The sequence below is a fragment of the Chaetodon trifascialis genome, chromosome 3, assembly GCF_039877785.1.
Source record: "Chaetodon trifascialis isolate fChaTrf1 chromosome 3, fChaTrf1.hap1, whole genome shotgun sequence".
NCBI classification, from domain to species: Eukaryota; Metazoa; Chordata; class Actinopteri; order Chaetodontiformes; family Chaetodontidae; genus Chaetodon; species Chaetodon trifascialis.
In genome coordinates this window covers 27,745,207-27,764,510 of record NC_092058.1, presented here as the reverse complement: position 1 = coordinate 27,764,510, position 19,304 = coordinate 27,745,207, and the positions used below count along the sequence as shown (strand labels likewise).

Below are 19,304 nucleotides of genomic sequence, written 5' to 3'. Positions count from 1 at the left end.
GATGACTGTAATGTTTTCATCAGTGTGTGTTTGCATGTTTATAGGGGCTAGTTTGTGGCGTGCCTTGCCTTCTTCTCTGAATTTCAACCCACAGATGTGTCTGTTTGATGGATGGGGCAGATAAAGTATTTGATACCACAGGAGAGACGAGGCCTATTAGAAATTCATAGCAGATAATCCTCACAGCTGAAATGATAATGGAAATTAGGGACATACTGTAATGGCTGTTGTTGCCATTTTTCACCAGCTTCTGTGATATATTTTGTTTTATTTTAACATGACTTTACCCTTTTCACTCTCCTTTTCTCTTCTGGCTTGAAAACAACAATTCCTCAAAGAGCTGCTAACAATCACATTGCTGTGCTTCTTCTTTATGCCAGCAGCTTTCATCTGATCCCCTCTATCAAGTCACAACGACAAGATGCTCGCTAGAAATGAGCTCTCATACTGTATCAAAATGAGTTCCCTTTGAAGGAAGACTTTCTCCATCAAAACATTTCTTTGCCCTTTTTCAGTGGTTTCGTAGCTTTGCAGTTTCTCGCACTTTTTTAACTGCTTGACAAGAAAGTTATCATAAATGTCAGTGAGTCTTACATGGTATTTTTTTACCCAAGACAACACATTTGAAAGATGTTTTGCAATGACTAATGCCTTGAAAGTCTAGATGTATTCTTTGTGAAGTGGTCAAAAGCTATCTGGTGTGTTTTCTCTGGTGTGGCATGTCATAAGATTGTCTAATATCTGACTGTAGGAGCTTATCATTTTGTCAAAGCCGAGGGGAAGCCATGTTGAATGTTTTCAGTGGATCTGGAAGACTGTTCAGTGATGCTCAGCTTTATCTGTGCTGAAGTCTGACATATGCTGTGTGAAATGTGTTGTAAGTAAACACCAGCTGTCACGGTTGGTTACGTTTGGTTCTGTATGTTTGTTAAGCCATTTCAGAGAACGCAGATAGGCTGAACAGAAAACTGGCAGGTGAGTGGAAGGAAATTCTTATTAATTACAACTTGGGTCCCATGTTTATAGTTTGGTTAAAATTCGGTGCGACAAAACAAAAGCTGAAGTCTGGGAACATGGTGGTCCCAGGTTTGTGATACCTTTACATACTGGCCACAGAGAAAACTAACTTTGGAAAACCACAAAAGGGATTTTTCGATTTAAGATATTTCCAGAATCTTCAAAAGCTGCTAAGTATGTGGATGAGTACTCCATCCACTGCACAGAGAAGGTAGCTGTAACTTAACAATGAGACGTCATGTCCAGCTACCTGTTTAGAAAATAGTCAGCACTTGTGAAATGAAGATTATTTTCCAGCTTGCAGCAGATGGAATATTTTATCCTCCACAGGACAGTGATGATTCTGGAAATACCTTCAGATTTGCAGATTCATTTCCCAAATCCCCAAGGTGATGTCTTCAAATGACATGTTTTGTCTGACCAACAATCCAAATCTTTCCCAAACATTTTTAATTTTAATAATCGCACCTATAAAACAAGTAAATCCTCACATTAAGATGCTGAAACGAGGCCATGTTTGGCCATTTTGCTTGAAAAATGACTTAATCAATTATAGCTAATATAGCTGCTGATTTTCTGATGGATTAAACAACCGACCATTTCAGCCTTATAGCTTTCAGTGTTGTTAAACCACCTCCTGGGTTTTTCCAAGCTTGTTATCTCCCAGAAAAAAAAGATGCTCAGTGCCTTTCATGTACCGGCATTTCATTCGAGTCACAGAGCTAAGTGAGGCTAGTAACACGGCAGCATTGGTACTATAAAGTCTGATGTGGTGAAAACTACAAGCAGTCAAATGATCAGACAGGTGTTCAACAAACCAACAGTGTAGCCAGATTGTTAAACCATTTTATTTGGATGTTAAACAGGAACTGAGCACAACAGAGATGTTGTAGGAATCCCTCATTGAACAGGAAAACTTCACAACTATGGCAAACACAGAAGGTCAAAGTTGAACCAGGAAGTCAGTCAGTTTGTTTCCTCCTCCAAATACGATAACGCTAGCATTTGTCTTAAGCCTGTCTGACTGACTGCTCGTGTTGCTCGCCCCTGCAGACACTGTTATTACTACTAATAGGAAAGATAGCAGGACTCTGTAATAAGACCCAGGTTGTAATAAACTGGATTTATCCTTCAAGTGAGGCATCATGTCTGGCCCATGAGGTGACACTCAGCAGCCCGACAGCAGGATGTGGCCAACATTTCTCTGCACAAGACGGTAAACACTCATTAAATCCAGCTCTGCCTGTGCACACAAACATCTGCCGTCTGTTGCCGTGGTGAGTCAGTGGACCTTATCCAGAACCTACTGTAATCATCCACCGCTGCATCTCTCAAAGTAGGCGCCATGGCATGCCAGCTCTTTGTACACCATGCTTCACTGCTCGCCATGCCAGCCATCCCTGATAGGGGCTGAGCTCTGAATCCAGCACAGAGCCTGCTGTTAGCACACATATGACAGAGCATATTTTTAATGTTCTGACTAAAGCCCTGGTGTAGCAGAGACGGAGCGCTCGTCTTCTCCCCGCTGAGGCTGATATCACAGACTTTGGGAAGGCAGCGTTTCACCTCAGATTGTGGCTGCTGTAGAGCTGCTGCCGGAATCTGTGCCGCGCACATGGATGTGTTCTTCTGAGGAAGCGATGATTTATTTCTCAGTGTCAGAGTGATTACATCAACCTGCTGTGTGTGGAGCGTCTCCTGATGCTGAAACACACCTTCTTCTGAGATTTGGGTAGCCGCTATCAGCTATCTTTCTTTCTTTCTGTTTTATGCTTTGCATGAAAAACCTTGATTCAATTAGTGGATCCAGGAGGCCACTCAACGCAAGCGGCTTCATGAGACGTATTGGATCAACGCTGTTTTTAGAACAGTGGTTACACATTACATCTGGATACCTTAGAGTTGTGACAAGCTGTCAGGAGATGCAGTTGAAAGCTGCTCTTGCTCCCTCACTCTGACGCTTTCTCTTAGTGGCGTTGAAGGCGATGGTACTGACGTGGTGTCAGAAGTAGTGCCAACACAACACCAAGCCTCTGGGCTGGGAGCTGCTCTAATGAGCTCCCCTGAGTGGTTAGCAGGCTGATGGAGACGGCCGTCCTCTCTCCTCCCCCTCACTCAGCTTGCCCGGTTCTAATTGGTGGGAGAAGAAAGAGAGACTTCAGAATTACAGGAGACAATGCATTGGTCAAACCAGAGGAAAAAAAAATCTATTTCCGCCTCATCTGAATGCAAGCCTCTTCACCCCAATTATAATTTCTTGCACAGGCCTGAGGATTACATCAGCCAATATGTCCTAAGCCCGAGGAGAAGGACATGTGTGAAGTGAGAGGTGTCAGGTGTTCCTTTTGGAAGATGTAAGAGTCAGATGTGCCAAATATCTGCTGGTTTTTCACCTAATTTTGATCATAATGTTGGCTCTGAGTATCAGAGGGCTCTTCATGCTCCTCTGCTCCAAAGAGCCTGAAGCCTGGAATAATGATGCCCTCTACTGGTCAGATATCATGATCGCCAGAGAAAACACAACTCCAATTCTCTACACTGCATAGTTTTTCTTCTTTCTGTCAATATTGTGTGTGTGCGTGTCTGTGGCTACTCACATACAAAGCATGTGACAGGCATGTTTTATGACATAATACTCTGCTATGAATCACAGTTTATATCTGAAATAATACGTTTTGAATAAGTTAGTTTGAAAAAGATGTCTCGTACTCCACTGGAAGGAGCATTCTCATGTGTTTTGCACCAAAACACACGTATCTGAAAGTATATAGAAGTACATTAAAAGCTGTAGTTTTTCCTTTGGTTTTGTATTACAGGAAGATGTCTTGCTACAGCTTGATACAGTATACAGCAGCGTCTTATGATCCCATGTGAGATGCACTAAATGTTTGGCATGACAGTGAATTAAATACCAGCTAACTAATTATGCTTATATATTACATGACTGTTTTGCATGTGTGGTAACGTGATTAAACACGAATTAATTTAATAATATGCACCAAGAAAATACTGCAGTCTGAAATTAGAGATTGACTCAAGGCTTCAGCATCAGCGAGTGAAGCAGCATCCACCTTAAGGCCCTTATCATGCCAGTAGATCTTGTGCTTTACCAGTGCATAAATACACTCATGTTCCCAAACAAGATTACAGTCAATAAAAGGACCACAAACTAAATAGCAGACGTTATCCTGGAGCTTTTAGGGCCCAGAGGAGTTGTCCGCTTTGTCTGATTGTTAGTCTGGCCTTGATCAGTTCAAACATTCAATCTATTACATCTGCCGCCTCTCAAGGCTGTAGCTCTGTTATGTAATTCTTATTATTTGCCCAGGTAATTATAAATCCTTCTGTGCCATGTAGTTGTGTTCCTCATATCCAAACCAGTTATTATATTACCTCAGATTTTCAGATCCCTTATATCAAATTTGATAAGTTGTTCTTTTAGTTTCTAAAATAAAATACTTTTTTTTTTTTTTTTTTAATGTTGTTCTTGACATAGTTTGTCCAGATCAGTCTTACAGAAAAAAAACTTCAAATATAGGTGGGTGCTTTTTTATTTACATATATTTAGCAAATGACAGTATAATGGGCAGGTTTTTGTGCCAATAAGTCGAATTTAACATAAATATATAGTTTGAAAATATTTAGAAATGAGGCCTGAAGCTCTGACTTTTTAACCAATATGCCTGACAATTCTATTTAGTTTCACTGATAAAAAAACTACAGAAGAACTAAGAGATATATCTGCAATTATAACTCCAACTACTTATCAAAAATAAAATAGAACAATAATAAATAATACAAGACCTGCCTTGTAGTATATAGCTTTGATTGATGCTTAAAAGCATCTTTATGTTCAAAAGCATGCAGATGAGAGTGAGGAGGTTTTAGAGCTGAGAATAATGTCCACAGAGCTTCCTCTCAGGCTGCATACAGCCACAGCAGACTCCACCAGGGCGGCCTGAGTATAGCCTGACAGGCCCAACCCAGGGTTAAAAAAAACAACAAATCAAACTGGAACTGTGAGTGAGGGGGCATATGAGCCCCACCCACAGTGGAAATTATGCCCTTGTAGTAATGTATTACTTTTGACACACTGAGCTTTATTAAATTGCTTCTTTACTGGACCTAACTTTTGAATTGTCACGACTCGGTATTCTTCTTGCTCTAAAATACACTCCAGGTTTCAGTCACTCACCATTTTTCTCAGACCTACACCAGCAGACTCTGAAAAGAGACTCTTTCCTCAACTGAGTGCACGCAGCTCTAATCTCTTTCCCTCTAAATCAATGTTGCTTTACAACTGTAACAACACAAAAGGAGCTTCTTTTTCACACAGTGACTTATTAACCACAGTCTGATCTATTGATTAGGTGTTTGAAGTGTCGTGTGAGTGTGTCGTTTATCTGAGGCTTACATGAATCCACCTCATCTCAGAAAGCTAAAATATCCTGTTATGAAAAGAAAAAGAGGAGTGCAAACATTTTGGAAATGAAAAGTCATAACCATCACCTTAAAACCAGGTGGAACTTAATGGCATTTTTTATTCCTGCTTTTATTCCTATCCAAACTTTAAAAAGTTTTATTCCATTTTTGTTTAATTTAAGGGCCAAAGATTTCCCTTAACTTTCCTCTGGCACTCTGGTCAGGCTTTGTTAAGTTGAGTTAACACCTCACACACTGCTTAATGTTGCAATGTGTGAAACAGTGCTGCTGATCCCTGTGATGTCACAAGCTGTCCTGCTTTCAGAGGCTTATGGAGAAAAGGTAACAAGCTGCTTTATCCTCATTAGCATCATTACATTACGATGTGCCTTCATCTTTCTCTGTCTTTGGTCCTCACTCACTCCACCTTGTTTTTCTGCCTTTCCCTGCCTCTGGCTTAGCAGTGGAAGCTGGACAACCTGCAGTGTATTGAATTTACAAGAGATATTCAAGTGAGAAGAGACAAGGTGACACATAAGTGGTAGAGAGTATGGCAGAGCTGTATCTTTGTCCAGCTGGGAGTGGTGCAGCCACAGAGAGCACCATTCAGATGCTCTTGAGCAAGGTGCTTCACCCCCAGTCAGTCCAGTGAGGCTAGCAGTGGCTGCAGGGCTCAAACCGACTGTTGCTGGAAGCCTTCCCCTGATAAATACATGTTTAAAACAGATAGCAAAGAGCTGTTGTCCTCATCAGGCAGCTGTTCCATTCCATCACACTTTCCTGTTTTTGAAGTGTGACCTTCATATCAGTTATCATCAGATGTTTGTCAGTTTGCACCTGAATATTAGTCCCTCTTTAAAATGCAGAGTTGTTTTAGATAGTGAACTGGTAGGATCACCATTTTAGGAAGGTTACAGGACTCTGTTGACTACAATTATGGATTAATTCACAATTCTGATCAAATGCAAATAATAGGGTGACAAAGCATTTAAATGTAAAGCCCTTCAATTTTGCATGTAAAAGTCCAATTACTAGTTTTATGAGCACCTCTACTCATACCACTTCATTTTACAGTTGAATTTTATCTAGTGGGACTCTAGTGGGGGAGTTAGCCAAGTGACGTCTGAGAAAATACTTACATTAACTCATTACTCAAGTCATTTGGACTGAGGCTTACAGTCCGCACAACTCCATGACATGTAAGGCAAAACACGTGCACCCATTGTTTTTCATGTTAAGCCACAAACTGCCTGCGTCTGTTTCCACATCATCACATGTCGAAATGTGTAAACTTATGCTACTGTCCTATTTCTTTGCATCATTCAAGTCAACATCCTGGCTAACTCAACAACTTTCTGTATGCCATGTAGAGCGTCCTACAGGTGTCAGGTGAGGCAAAGCTCTGCGACACGACAGATGTGTGTTGCATCACAGAAAGCCTTTACAAACAGGAGGTTTAGACTGATGAAAAATGTTACTCAGGCAGGAAAAGTCTAACAAAAGATACTGTCAAGTGGCATTATGGAAGATGTGGGATCCAGTGTTTTTGAATATTGACTGGGGACTAAGATTCAGCAGATCTTGACCTCTGCCTCTTCAATTTGACTGTCTATTTCTAGAATCTGTCTCTTGCAAGTCCCCCCAAATAGTTGGAAGAGTAATATTAAATCACTGAAATACCTCTCTAGAACACAATACTGGAAGCTGTCACCACTCTCTCAAACTGAATGACGGGTCCTTCAGAATAGGGACAAACACCAGAAAATGAATAAACCTTTAGCTTTGTGAATGCTGTTAAAACTTGTTTGGATAAATTTTTTTCTCAGAGCAAATGCCATCCACTGATGAAGGCAAGGAGATGTGGCTGAATCACGCTAACACTAACCCCTAACCCCTGACCCCTGACCCCAACCCAGTGGACCTCTGTCATACTATTGTTTCCACAATCAAAAATGAATATTTAAACTCAGGTCAACAAACTGCCACTGTTTGTGTCTTTTAGAGTCGAGTTTAACATTAAAATTGTTGTTTTTGTGTTGTTGTTGTTGTTGTTAGTGGCTCTTTTTAATTTTCAAACTAAATAAAACATTTAAAACAAAACAGAATTTTGCTGGTTTACAGCAATGCAATGAGAAGAATGAAGTAATCTGCCTTAATTCAAGGTGTAATCACATGTTTGTAGGAAGTGAAATCACCTGAATCGACTTTAAGACTTTCACCACTGATATAAACAGCTTGCTAAGATGGATCATTTTCACGGCACGGGGACTGGCAAGAAAGGCTTTAAACCTCAGCAATGTTTTTAAAGCCACAGCTGAACTTGAGCTAAACGGGGACGCCACCTGTCAGAAGGAGCCATTAGTGGGAAATCCCATTACCAGTAATCCTATAGGCCCAGCGGTAAGAACACAGCAACTAGTCTCCACTCTCTCCCTTTGTCTCTGTTTGTTCCTCCTGGCACTGCCAACAGCTGTGGTCCACATCAGTCGTCGTGGCGACAGACCCGTGAGTGCCAAGGTTAGAAGGGGGCACGACCCCTGGCAAACTTCCTCCCAGGTGGATAGAGAGGCTCGCTCAGGATATTAATGCCGCTCCATGCCAACTGCAGTTTACAGTCGCAACAGTAAGTCTGGTCCTCTGAGGTCCTGTTTTCCTTCATAAAGAATGCCCGCTTTGTTGGTCGGTTGGTCTGCGTGCCTGGTTGGCTTAGCTTCCCTGTATTGTCAGATTCTGGGGGGTTTTCTTGAGCTTGTTTTTCAGACAGTTTTGACTGTTTAAACAATGTATAAGATCACGACATGACAATTTTTAGCAAAGAGGGAGTTGAGACCTTCATATCAATGCTGTGCTGCTGTGTTGTTGTTGCAGGGTTGGCTATGCAGGCTTCAAAATCAATATAATCTCAATAATGTTTGGTGCTGACCGATGTGTGTCTGTAGTCCAGAGTATCAAAACCTGTCAAGTATCAGAAGATGTCTGATGAGGAGCAGTTGTGCTTGAAATGTCATATTTCTGTTCTTAAACGTTAACATCGAATGTCTGGTCAGATTTGTACTCGTGTGACAAATAAATTCTTGTTTGGTTGCTTGGGTTTAGATAATATTTAGTATTTTTATTTATGACTAAGAGCCTAAAGACAGAGCATCATGTGAGGCACAGCTGTGATTTGAGCTAAATGCTAACATCAGCATGCTGCCATGCTGACAATGACAATGCTTTAGTGGGTATAGCATAATATTTGGGCAAATTTACATTTTGATCTGATGACGGTGTTGGATGAAAAGTTACCAAAACAGTTGATCTTGAGGAGAACGTGAATGTGCGAACCAGCATTTCATGGCAATCCATCCGATTGTTTTCAAGACATTTCACTAAAATCTTGACATGTCAGCCTTGTGGTGCCACAAGAGGGAAAGTCAGGAAATCACCAAAGGCAGAGGGCTCTGTCTCTGGGGATGATGAATGTCTGTTTAAAACTTTCTGGCAGTTGTTGAGCTATTTCACAGTCATTGTTTCTGCTTCTCAAAGTGACACATTACCTGAAGAACCATTCTTCTATTTGGTGCCAAAACGCAGCTATCACATTGACAATTCTGGTTAAAAAAAAGAGAGAGAGAGAGCAAGGGTTGGGAGCTAAATGTACCACATTTGTTAGTATTTCAACAAAGGTGCCTTTAGAAGAAAGAAAAGCAGAAAATTAACCTTTGGTCAAAACCATGATTGGTTTTTGTCCCATTGTCTGTTCTTTCAAAGGCTACCACTGTCAAGAGGGTTTGCAGCCGGTCAGAAGCTCAAATATGCCTTTCAAAGTTCACTAAATTTGAAGTGCATGCAAAAACATCAAGCAAATTCACTGATAACAGTGACCGAATTGACTTGTATGACTGAGCTCCAAGTCCAACACAAAAACCGTCGTTTGATGGCTGATGCTGAGGTTAGGCCAGGTGATTGGGCCAACAAAGAATCTGACTTCAACAGTGGAAACAGCAGTTCTCGTCCCCCCAACAGTCCACATTTTCAAACCATGATGATGATCTTTCCCTACGTTTATATGAGTTTTAGATGCCACTCACAGAAGAGGCAGATCGGAATATGAGTAATTTCAGATGAAACAAACAGAAAACCTTTTTTGTTATTAATACTGAACAAACTTAGAAGAGGCCTGAAACTTCTGATTTGAATCAGAATAGTATGTGATTTAGACAAAGTTAGACATCATAACTTCAACAGCGCTGTGCTTAAATCTTCAGTTTCTGAAACTCAGTAGCATCACTCTTCAGAAGGAGAAGAAGAGAAGTAGAAAGTAAACCTTTTCCCAGAAGCCTGATTGATTTTGTCTGCGCTGGTGCTTGTGTTTCATCCTCCTAATTTACCCTCCTTTTTATTTTCCACTTCACTGCCAAAAACGTGCATTTTCCCTGCAATCAAACTCAGAGCAGTTCATCTCATTAATTACTACACCTACACCAGGGGAGGAAGAAGCCAGGCTGTGAAATGACTGAATTAAAAAGCTGCACGCTCCTGGGTTTCAGTGATGGCGCTGTGTCTCTTGCTGTAAAGGACTCGGTGCAGGAACAAACCTTGACCTTGCAGCACTGACAGCAGAGGCAAGGACTCGCTGGGCTGCATCAGGCTGGACACACAACTCTGCCGAGAGGGAGGGGAGGAGGAGAGAGAGAGCGAGGAGGGGAGGGGCCGAGAGAGCCGCGTGGAGAGGGGGGGAGACTCAGAGCACAGGAGGCAAAGAGGGAGAGGGTGGAGAGGGCCTGAGCTGTCTCTCTCTGAAGTCGGAGGTGAATGTGTAAGGATGGTCCCTCGCTTTCATTCTGCCAGTGTTGACTGTGTCCTGGGCCGCTCACTGTCTCTCTCTGCCGGTAGGCTGCTGCTTTCACTTCTCGTGTTTCTGTGCTTTAATTCTTAGTTTCTAATGTCATCTACCTACAGTTTTGGCACGTGGGTGTGTGAGTGTGTGTGTGCTGTGTGAGGTGAGAGTAGAAGAGGAGAGTGCTGCGGGCTGCATCTACTCTGTTTACACCCGCCGCCCAGGCAGGTGTCTGGCAGAGATGACTGCAGCAGCTGCACTGGCATGTCCCCCATCACCCCCCCACCCACTCCATCTTCCCATCTCTCTCCTGTAGTCTGATGTCATGGCAGCTGATGTTTTTGCTGGAGGACACCCACAGCTTGCTGCAAACCAACGCTGAGGGGATGTTCAACTTCTCAGACAGTGCCTGGACTGTTGTTGTTGTCCTTTCTGTCTCTCTGCTGGCCCCCCGCCTGCCCCATCCGTCCCTCCCTGTCTCTCGCTGTTTCCTCCGAGCAGCTTTGCAGACTGGGGGGACACTGATTGTTGTTGTTTTTTTGTTGTATTTTTTGCTGTAACCTGAGTCCTTGTGCTCTTTTGCTGAGCTCTAGATGGCCATGTGATGAATCCCTATTGATTCTTTTAACAGATCCAGGAATAGTTCATTACATCAGGCTGCTCTCTGCTGACCGAGACAAAACTCCACTTACAAAGTGGACGGGCTCCTGTGCCATACTTCCAATTACTGCAAATGAGACGAAGGGTCACTAGCAGTCCCTCCTCCACCATACAACATTTCTCTTCATCATGCATATCTTAATACAGTTTAATAGGTTTTAGCAAAGTACACATTAATTCATCAATAATGAGTTTGGGGCTGTGGCCCGTGGTGCAGGATTATGTGTGACTTGTGTGATCTTGGTGGATATAATTCCATCTCTGAGGCCAGATCTGTTTTTTCGGTTCTTGGTTTATATCCTCAGGGGCAGGATTTTCAGGTTGGGTAGATTATGCAGCATTAAGCTGCTTGGTATCAGATAATTCTACAATGATGAAATCCTCTGTGGTTATGAATTAAAATGGGCTGAGCTCTGCTGTTGTTGTTTTATGCTCACAAGAACTGACGTGTAGTTTACCAAATGTACCTTTTTGATGATTTTAGATTCTGCATTTCATGACTGTCAGGAAAGAGGAAATTTGTTTTCTTGTGCAACATTTACCAAAACAAACCCTGCCTGCTTTGAATCTGCAACTCGGCCATCCTCAGCAAAACAAAACTGATGATGCAAAAGTGTGCAGAGAGGATAACACATTCAAATCTCTGCTGGAGGAGCTTTTTCTACCATTGAAGAGCACTGAAGCATTTAGGCTGTTTTAATGCAAAATACATCAGCATGTGTTAAATAAATCATGGGCCCATCAGAGGAGTTTTCACGAGCAGCATTCAGAGCAGGCGCGAGGGAGCCAGGAAGCTGTGACAAGCGTATGATGAGTCATCTCGCGCTCCGTTTCAAAGGCGTCAGGTAAAGCTCAGCCAGCCGGACAGAGGCACACTGCTGGCCCATCAGACATTATCAAACCAAGGAGACTCCACCTCCAGGACCGTGATTCTGATTGGAGTTTGCTGAGGCTGAACGCGATCCAAATCTAAGACCCTGACTCATCAATACTACTGCATGACATTAGTTTTCATCTCACTGTCATTGTGCTTGGAGAGGTGAATTTTATGTGGCTCAGAGAATGAACAAGCAGGCTTTTACAATGATGTCACATATGCTCAGTGTAGACGGATAATCCAGCTCTGGGATTTGTTTGAATGAACTCACTGAATATAAGCATAGGTACATGCTTCATTTTGCCATGCCAAACTCTGTAAGCATGAGGAATGGCTGCTATCAGATGGATGCGTGTAACCTAAAAACTTTGCATTCTGCATTTGTTGTCTATTCCTGGACTGATTGCATTGTCATTTCAAACAAGGTGACACTGTCCTCACCTGAAAATCAGCACCATCCTTTGTTTGTTGAAATGCTTAAAACAAACAACCTCTCTGTGGCCATGTGACCAGCTGCTACACTGTTTAATGGTAAAGTACAGTGAGGTTGTTTGTGCCCAGTCACACCAAACAGTAGCACCCCATCTGTAACGTTGGATTTTTTATTGACCAAATAAACTGCACTAAACAAACCGGATGTGAATGTTAGTATTTGGATGGTATAAGACAGTCCAGTGCGCACATGCACAGTCTTCTGCCTCTCTCTGCCCAGTCATGTGATGTACGGCTCAGCCAATGTGCAATGCGGATTATACGCTGTTTATGCATGCCCAGTGTTGGCCCACTGGGTCTCTGGGATTGGTGTCAACAGGTTGCCATAAGGCCTGGTAACATGTGGCAGGGAAAAGCTGCAGGGGATTATTGTGCTGGTGCTCGCCCTGTCTCTTCCGATTATTATCACAGTTACTGTCAGCAGATATAACAGTCGTTCTGGAGATGCTGTACATTGTGAACGCTGGTGTGCCGTATTGTTTTAGTTACACTGTTACGACAAGGCTGCAGTTACAAGTGAACTAAAGCTCCTACAAGTCTGCAGCATGAGAACATTCCACGTTATTACAAGCTCTGCCTGAAGTGAACATGACGCTAGAAGATTGAGCTACTAGTTTCCCTTGGGATGAAATCTTATACTGTAATTGTGGGACAACTTAATAGAGAAATGATTTGAAACTCACCTATTACATAGTTTGAAAGTATGATCTGGGTCTGTAGGGAAGACAAAAATATACAGTAGCTCTTAGCTAACAGCAGCTCTCACCGTAGCATGCCCAGTTGAGGCTAACTGTGCTACTGAATGATGATGAAAAAAATCCTTCTCTCATGCAGGTGTGTTTCATATAGTGAACACAGTGCATCAAAACATAGATAGTTTTGTTTATTTTTGTAACTGTGTGACCAAGTTTTCACTTATGTGTTTGAGCTGGTTCACTTGTGCATAGCAAGTGTTATACAGTAAAAGCCAACCACTGGAACAACAGATACTTGAGTAGAGGTGGCCTAAAGGGAGATTAAGGCACTGACTCAATTGTGATATTCACAGGGCCCCATTGCTCCATTCCCCTCATTTTCTGTCATGCCTCCACCATAAAAAAGAAATAGTTGGATTCTATTTTATCACTGTTAAACAGTGAAATATCACCTGTGCTTTCTGTGGGTCTCTCTAACAACACAGCATAAAGTATGTATCGTATCAGAGGTGTGGAGCATATGGTATTAGAATCAAGTTGGAGTTGTGTGTATTTCCACAGGCCTGCATTTGTAGCCAGGAGGTCCATGGTGATCGTGGCTATGGCTGCTGGCTTTTCCATGTGTTCCCACTGAAGAAAAACACTTCTAGAGGATGTAAATATGATCAGCTTCCGAGCACTGGAATGTGAAGAAAGATGATGGAGCGCAGGGTGAACCTCTGGACTCCAGAGTGGTTCATTAGAGCTGTATGGATTTCATGATGAGCAATGAGCTGCATCTTTCCAGACTCATTCCTGTCATTTCTTAAATGGATAAGCGTTGGATCTGACTCTCACAGCAGACTGGAGTCAGATTGGTTTAACACCAGACCAGTCCAAGTCCACCTGATACCTGAGCAATTTGAAAAACAGTACTTACAAAGTGATGCCTTTATTATTTAAATTGTTAATGGCATTCAATTCCTGGGGGTGGGAATTTATTAAAAGTAGGGGTACAACACTAGTTATAACATGGATTTCCTCTTGAAGATTATGTAATTATGATATGATTGTCATCTTTCACATTAAAATGTTTAAAGTAATTTAATGTTGTGATTACTACAGTACTGTGTAGACCAGAGCTTCTCAAACTGTGGGATGGAGGACACTTGCAGCAGGGACGTACAGTATGTGAGGCAAAGATACGCATAAGCAGAGCACAGAGCTCATGGAGGCAGTTGAGGTACTTCAGATAGTACTTTAAAACCTCCAGTCAAATTTGTCTGGGTCCACAGTGTGACGAGTGACGCCAACATTGAATTCAACTTCAAATTGTGCTACAATTTCAAGAACTACTTTTTTGAGTTCCTCAGTTTTTTGAATTCCATTAAAATATGCATGAGAAATTGAAATGGCTGCAGTCCAGTAACATTTCATTCTGGTAATAATCTCTCTTTATGGGAACAACTTTGTGTAACCTCAGGGAAGGGAAGGAAGACGAAGTAGGGAGGAGTGGACTTACCTGACAATGACGTTAACGCAACAGGCCCTATCAGGCTCTCCGGTTGGCAGATAATCAGACAGCACATTCATGCCCTCAGGACACAGAAACTCCTGTAACTCCTCTGGAGAAAAACATGACTGTCTTGCGGGAATTCTCACTGTTGGACCGAGACAAGAGCTGGGTGATATCTCAATTTGCATCACAAGTTTTTTTGTTTGTTTCTTTTTTTATGGTGACAGTTTTATATCACAATATTACAAAAACTAAAGGGATACTCCTTTACATACTACTTCTACTCTACATGTGTTTTGGGAGGAGTGACCCACCTTATAATGTAGCTTAATAAATGTAGCGCCATTCATTCTCAGAGTTAGACAAGTGGTAGGATTAGGCTTCTCAACAGCATTTATTCAGCAGAAAAAGTGTATTATACAAGTTATTTAATCGGCTTCAAATCAGGCTTAATGTTCCCACAGTTTCTTTTGACCGTCCCTCGATATTAAATACTCCAGCATTGCTCCACTGTGGGTCTGCAATAGATGCTACTAGCCACGTTAGCTGCAGAATGTGCTAATGCCAAATTCAACAGGCTAACCAGCAAAATAAATAGTAAAGCAACATAAAAATGTCAAAATTTACAGCTTCTAAATTTGAAGTCAGTATCAATCCATCCTGAAGTCAATACTGCTTTTTATTGGCCCTCAAAGCAGTAAAATCATTAGCGCACACATACAGCCTGAGAGCTTTCCAGTTGTCGCTGTGGGGACATTTCTATCAAGTTAATCTACTGGGTCTTCACTTCCCCAGGTGGTGGGAGCAGATGATGATGTTTGTGTTGGTTCCTGTCACCAACAACACAGAAACTGTTGTGTGTTGCTCATGATGTTACCTTCCACATCTTCATGCCACAGGAGTGGCGTTACAGTGAGGTAGACAGCAGTTATATTAGTTACAGTTCTATGGTGTTGCCCTTACCTGCATGTTATCACAGCCACAGTAAAGCACATTATTTTTAACATTCTAAAACATTTGTCATGATAATGACAATATTGTAGTACAATGCAATACAATATTGTAATGCAATATTGCATAGTATCGTAGTAGGGACATATGAGGCTCACTTTGCTAAAACATTGTTGACAAATGGTTAAAATGGAAGCTCTCAAAAGTAGTTTCTGGGAAATAATGCTTCAAATGGAGTACAGAAATGCTCCTTGCTGTCCTCTTTGATATACTGTTCACATTCTCAACCTTAAAACAATTACCAATCCTTTCTCTTCACAGCATCCTTTTTTTCTTTTTCTTTTTTTTCTTTTTTTGCTGGTGCAAATAACTTCTGCTGAGTGTCCAAATCATATTTCACTGGAATGGAAAGTTGCTGAGATTTTAGTGTTCTTCCCAGACATAAATGAAACTGATCCTTCCAACCATGCTGAGGCTGTATATTAGAGGTCCTTCAGGGTTACGTCCCACACTGACACATGGATGGAGCAGGATAATATTACTGAATTTATAGATGAGGCACTTACTGTACATATTCTGTCATCCATTTAATAATTATGTGAGTCATTTTCAGGCTATTGAAAAAGAAGTATTTAGCTTCCCTCTCTTTGAAATGCAGCAGGCACACCTTTCACACGCTGTTGCATGAGATAATTTAGTCTTCTTCCTCTGTACCATTTAGTTTGTATCACAACGGCATGACTTGCATGTTTGAACACCACCCTGCTTGTCTGTGCCAATTCATCATGTTCTGGAGGTTTAATGGAGTATTTTGGTAAAGGGCACAAACTTTCTTGACAGGAGTGCAACAAGATGACACAAGTTGTCTTCACGGTGGACTGTGGAGTGGGAGGGCCAGTCTGTCTGGAGATATGTGGAGGAAGTACTGGTTCAAAAGGTTAGCAGAGGTCACATCTGAAGAGGAAGTGTTCAAGGGAAGGAAAATAGATCTCTTGGGGCAGGAAGAGTCATCCAGAGGTCTCTTCATCACAAGGTCTAAGCACTAAGTATATATTAAGACAAGCATTTTCAGTGGCCCCTGCTTTGCCAAGTCTTAGAACAGATCAGACAGATTCCTCTTAAATCTTCCTGTTCAGCATGTGCTGTCTTGGATGTTTTTAGAAGAACTAACATTGTGTCTCAGGTGCCCTAAATGGCAGTGTATTTGTTGGTATGCATGAAGCATACTTTGGACCTGTTTGTGTTCCCCATAAAAATGAAATAAAAATATCGGCAGCCCTGCCAGATGGGATTCACAATTAGTCTAATTACAAATGCTACATGGACCTACAGGACAGAATACACTCGACAGCATTGACTTGAACTGCAAATTCAGTGTCTACTGGCTTAGCAACAATTTGATGTTGCCAAGCATGAGGCGGCCCTTTTAAAGCCTGCATCAGCAAATTAATGTGAAGTAAATCATATAGATGGACTTAAACATATGGTAGAGAATACTTTTTGAAGCATTATGGTTTCCACTCAATGAAGCAAAGAATGGGAGCCATATGATCAGGCTACAGCATTAGTTTTATGTGTCTGTAGATTGTGCTAGTACTTAGTATTTCATGGCTAATGTGAACAATCAAGTGCATTTTTACATATCCAGCATGCACGAGGCAGCATTAGTATTCACGTGAATTTGTCTTTCTGGTCACGTTGGGAATGTAAGTCCAGTATTCACTCTGTTTGGTCTCCACCAACACCTGAGAAAAATATCCATCTCTTTAGCTGCTTGACGTGTGACTGTCTCTACTAGCCAGTCGCTAAGTTCGTCTGCTAGCTTTTTTGTGTTGTGCAAATAGCGTAGTGTTTTTATTGGAGCTTTTTTCGCTGCTGTTGCTGGAAATGATGCTGATGAAAGTAGCGGAAATCAGCCATACAGTAAATGTGCTGTAACACCAACCAAAAGGATGAAAAAGTGTGTAAAAAGCTCCCTAGCTGAGGGGAACTGCAGCCAGGTGAGCAACACCTTTCACATCGCACATAATGTTGACCTTTGACAGATTGATATTGAAAAGAGGAAATAAGCAATTTTCATTAGTGGAGCTTTAAGTAATTTAAGGTGGTAGGACAGATCATGCTCGTAACTGTCAGGTAGTTGTACTTTTGTGGCTCAATCTATTGGTTATTGATGTTGATTAATGAAGTGTTTCTAATTAGATTTTAAAATGGAAAGGTCTATTCAGCCCCTCAGACAATTCACATCTCTCATGTGGCCGTTGCTCACTGAATCATGAACACTGGGCTTATTCACTATCTAAGTATATCTCAGTGGGAGTGTCCCACAGTGAACTACTTCCCTATTTCTTTCAGCTCACCCAGGGTGTCAGTTGACACGATGAGAGGGGACGTGTAGGTGTCGTTGGCTGCAGTTTTCAACTGGTTACGTGATAGCACGTTTTGCGGAAAATAAAATTGTGAAGTATTTGGTGTCAGATGAATGACAGTCAAGCTGATGTGATGACTGGAAGAGATAATTACAGGAAAAAACACACAGCATTGAGTTTCAGTTTTAGGAAGGTGCCGTGGAAGCCAAAAATAATCCCCAATCAGCCAGTGTAATCAAGTGTGTCACACCAGGCTGCCACTCCCTTCCCCTGACAGGCAGGCACACACAGCCGGCACAACACCATCACACAACCTTTCTTCCATTTCAGCCTCACAGCTCTCCTTGGCAGAGGTGAAAACTCCAGCAGGAGGGCAGGGGGACATGTAGGAAAGAGAAAGGCAGCCTTTATTGCAGATGCCAACATCAACAGCGCCCAGAGCCAGCGAGTAGACAGAGGTGCTGCCTGTCCTTCAATAGCCTCAGTGTGTATTCTACACCACAGAAAAAGGGACGGGACAGGAGCTGGCAGAGGAGAGCCAGGCAGGGTGGTGCCTACTAGCCACACTAACCAGAACTAGATCCATCCTCTGGAAATCCATCAGTGTGAAGGAGAGGATTTCTGCTCTCACTGCCTGTTTGGACATCTTTCTGGAGTTAAAACTTTCCAGCTTCAGTCAGCGTGCGCTAGGTTGAGACAGGCCTGGAATCGACTCACTTTACTTAAACTTCTGTACAATGAAGGTAGGTTCATGCTCTCATCCTCACTGTAATCTTCCTGTGGGTTGATCTTTTTACAAAACAAAACAAAAAAAATCACATTTCTAGTGTCTTTCCTTTCCGTGGTTTACTGCAGATGTAGCCACGGTGTCCCATAGAGAAACTGTTTTCTTTAGGTTGTAACACAGAATGACATTTAATTTTGTGTTAGTCACACTTCCATTTCTTTTCATATCCTGTCTCTGACATTTTGGGGACTATCCTGTTAGGCCTGAACCAGATGGGCTCGGCTCTTTCCCTTGTGTTAGATAATAGATGACCCCCCTTCGTTTTCAGTCCTGTGCCTCACAGCAGATGATGTACAGCTGCTCCTCCTGAGCTCCCCTTTCGTTTCCCTCGCTTGGATAAAATGCCCTTGAAAGCAGCAGGGGCAGCAGACGGATCCGTAGCCTGTCATGAATGCTCAGCCAGGATCTCAGAGTGCATAATTTTGCCCTGATGATCCTGCGCAGAGACAGGACAGCAGAGGGTACTGCCCATCAGTCACTTTGGCAGCAGCACTGCCCACTCGGTGCAAGTGATGAGCAATGGATGGGGGGAAGGGACGTAAGAGGGGGAGAGAGGAAAAAGAGGAGGTGGGGAGGACTTGTGTAGTTATACATTTAGCCTTCCTCCCTTCTTTCCCCGGTCAGTCCATCAGACAGTTGATATGTTGTTGGTGCAGGCAGGTTTCTTGTCATCACAGAAAGTGGAATTTAAGACCTAATTCAGTATCTTTGTGAAAT

The 19,304-nt window shown here is 42.2% G+C and overlaps 1 protein-coding gene across 7 annotated transcripts in view; it reads left to right on the top strand.

Moving 5' to 3' along the window:
* Positions 1 to 19,304, top strand: part of iqsec1b (IQ motif and Sec7 domain ArfGEF 1b) — a 184,503-nt gene that overhangs the window by 135,153 nt on the left and 30,046 nt on the right. Inside the window, exon 1 of one of the 7 annotated variants that reach the window (XM_070958366.1) lies at positions 7,768 to 8,062. The exons of 5 other annotated variants lie outside the window; for them this stretch is intronic. In XM_070958366.1, coding sequence (XP_070814467.1) covers positions 8,025 to 8,062 — 38 coding nt within the window. In that variant the 5' untranslated portion in view covers positions 7,768 to 8,024. Of the gene's footprint in view, positions 1 to 7,767; positions 8,063 to 10,172; positions 10,314 to 19,304 lie in introns of those variants that run through there. One more of the 7 variants, XM_070958368.1, reaches the window with a different exon arrangement.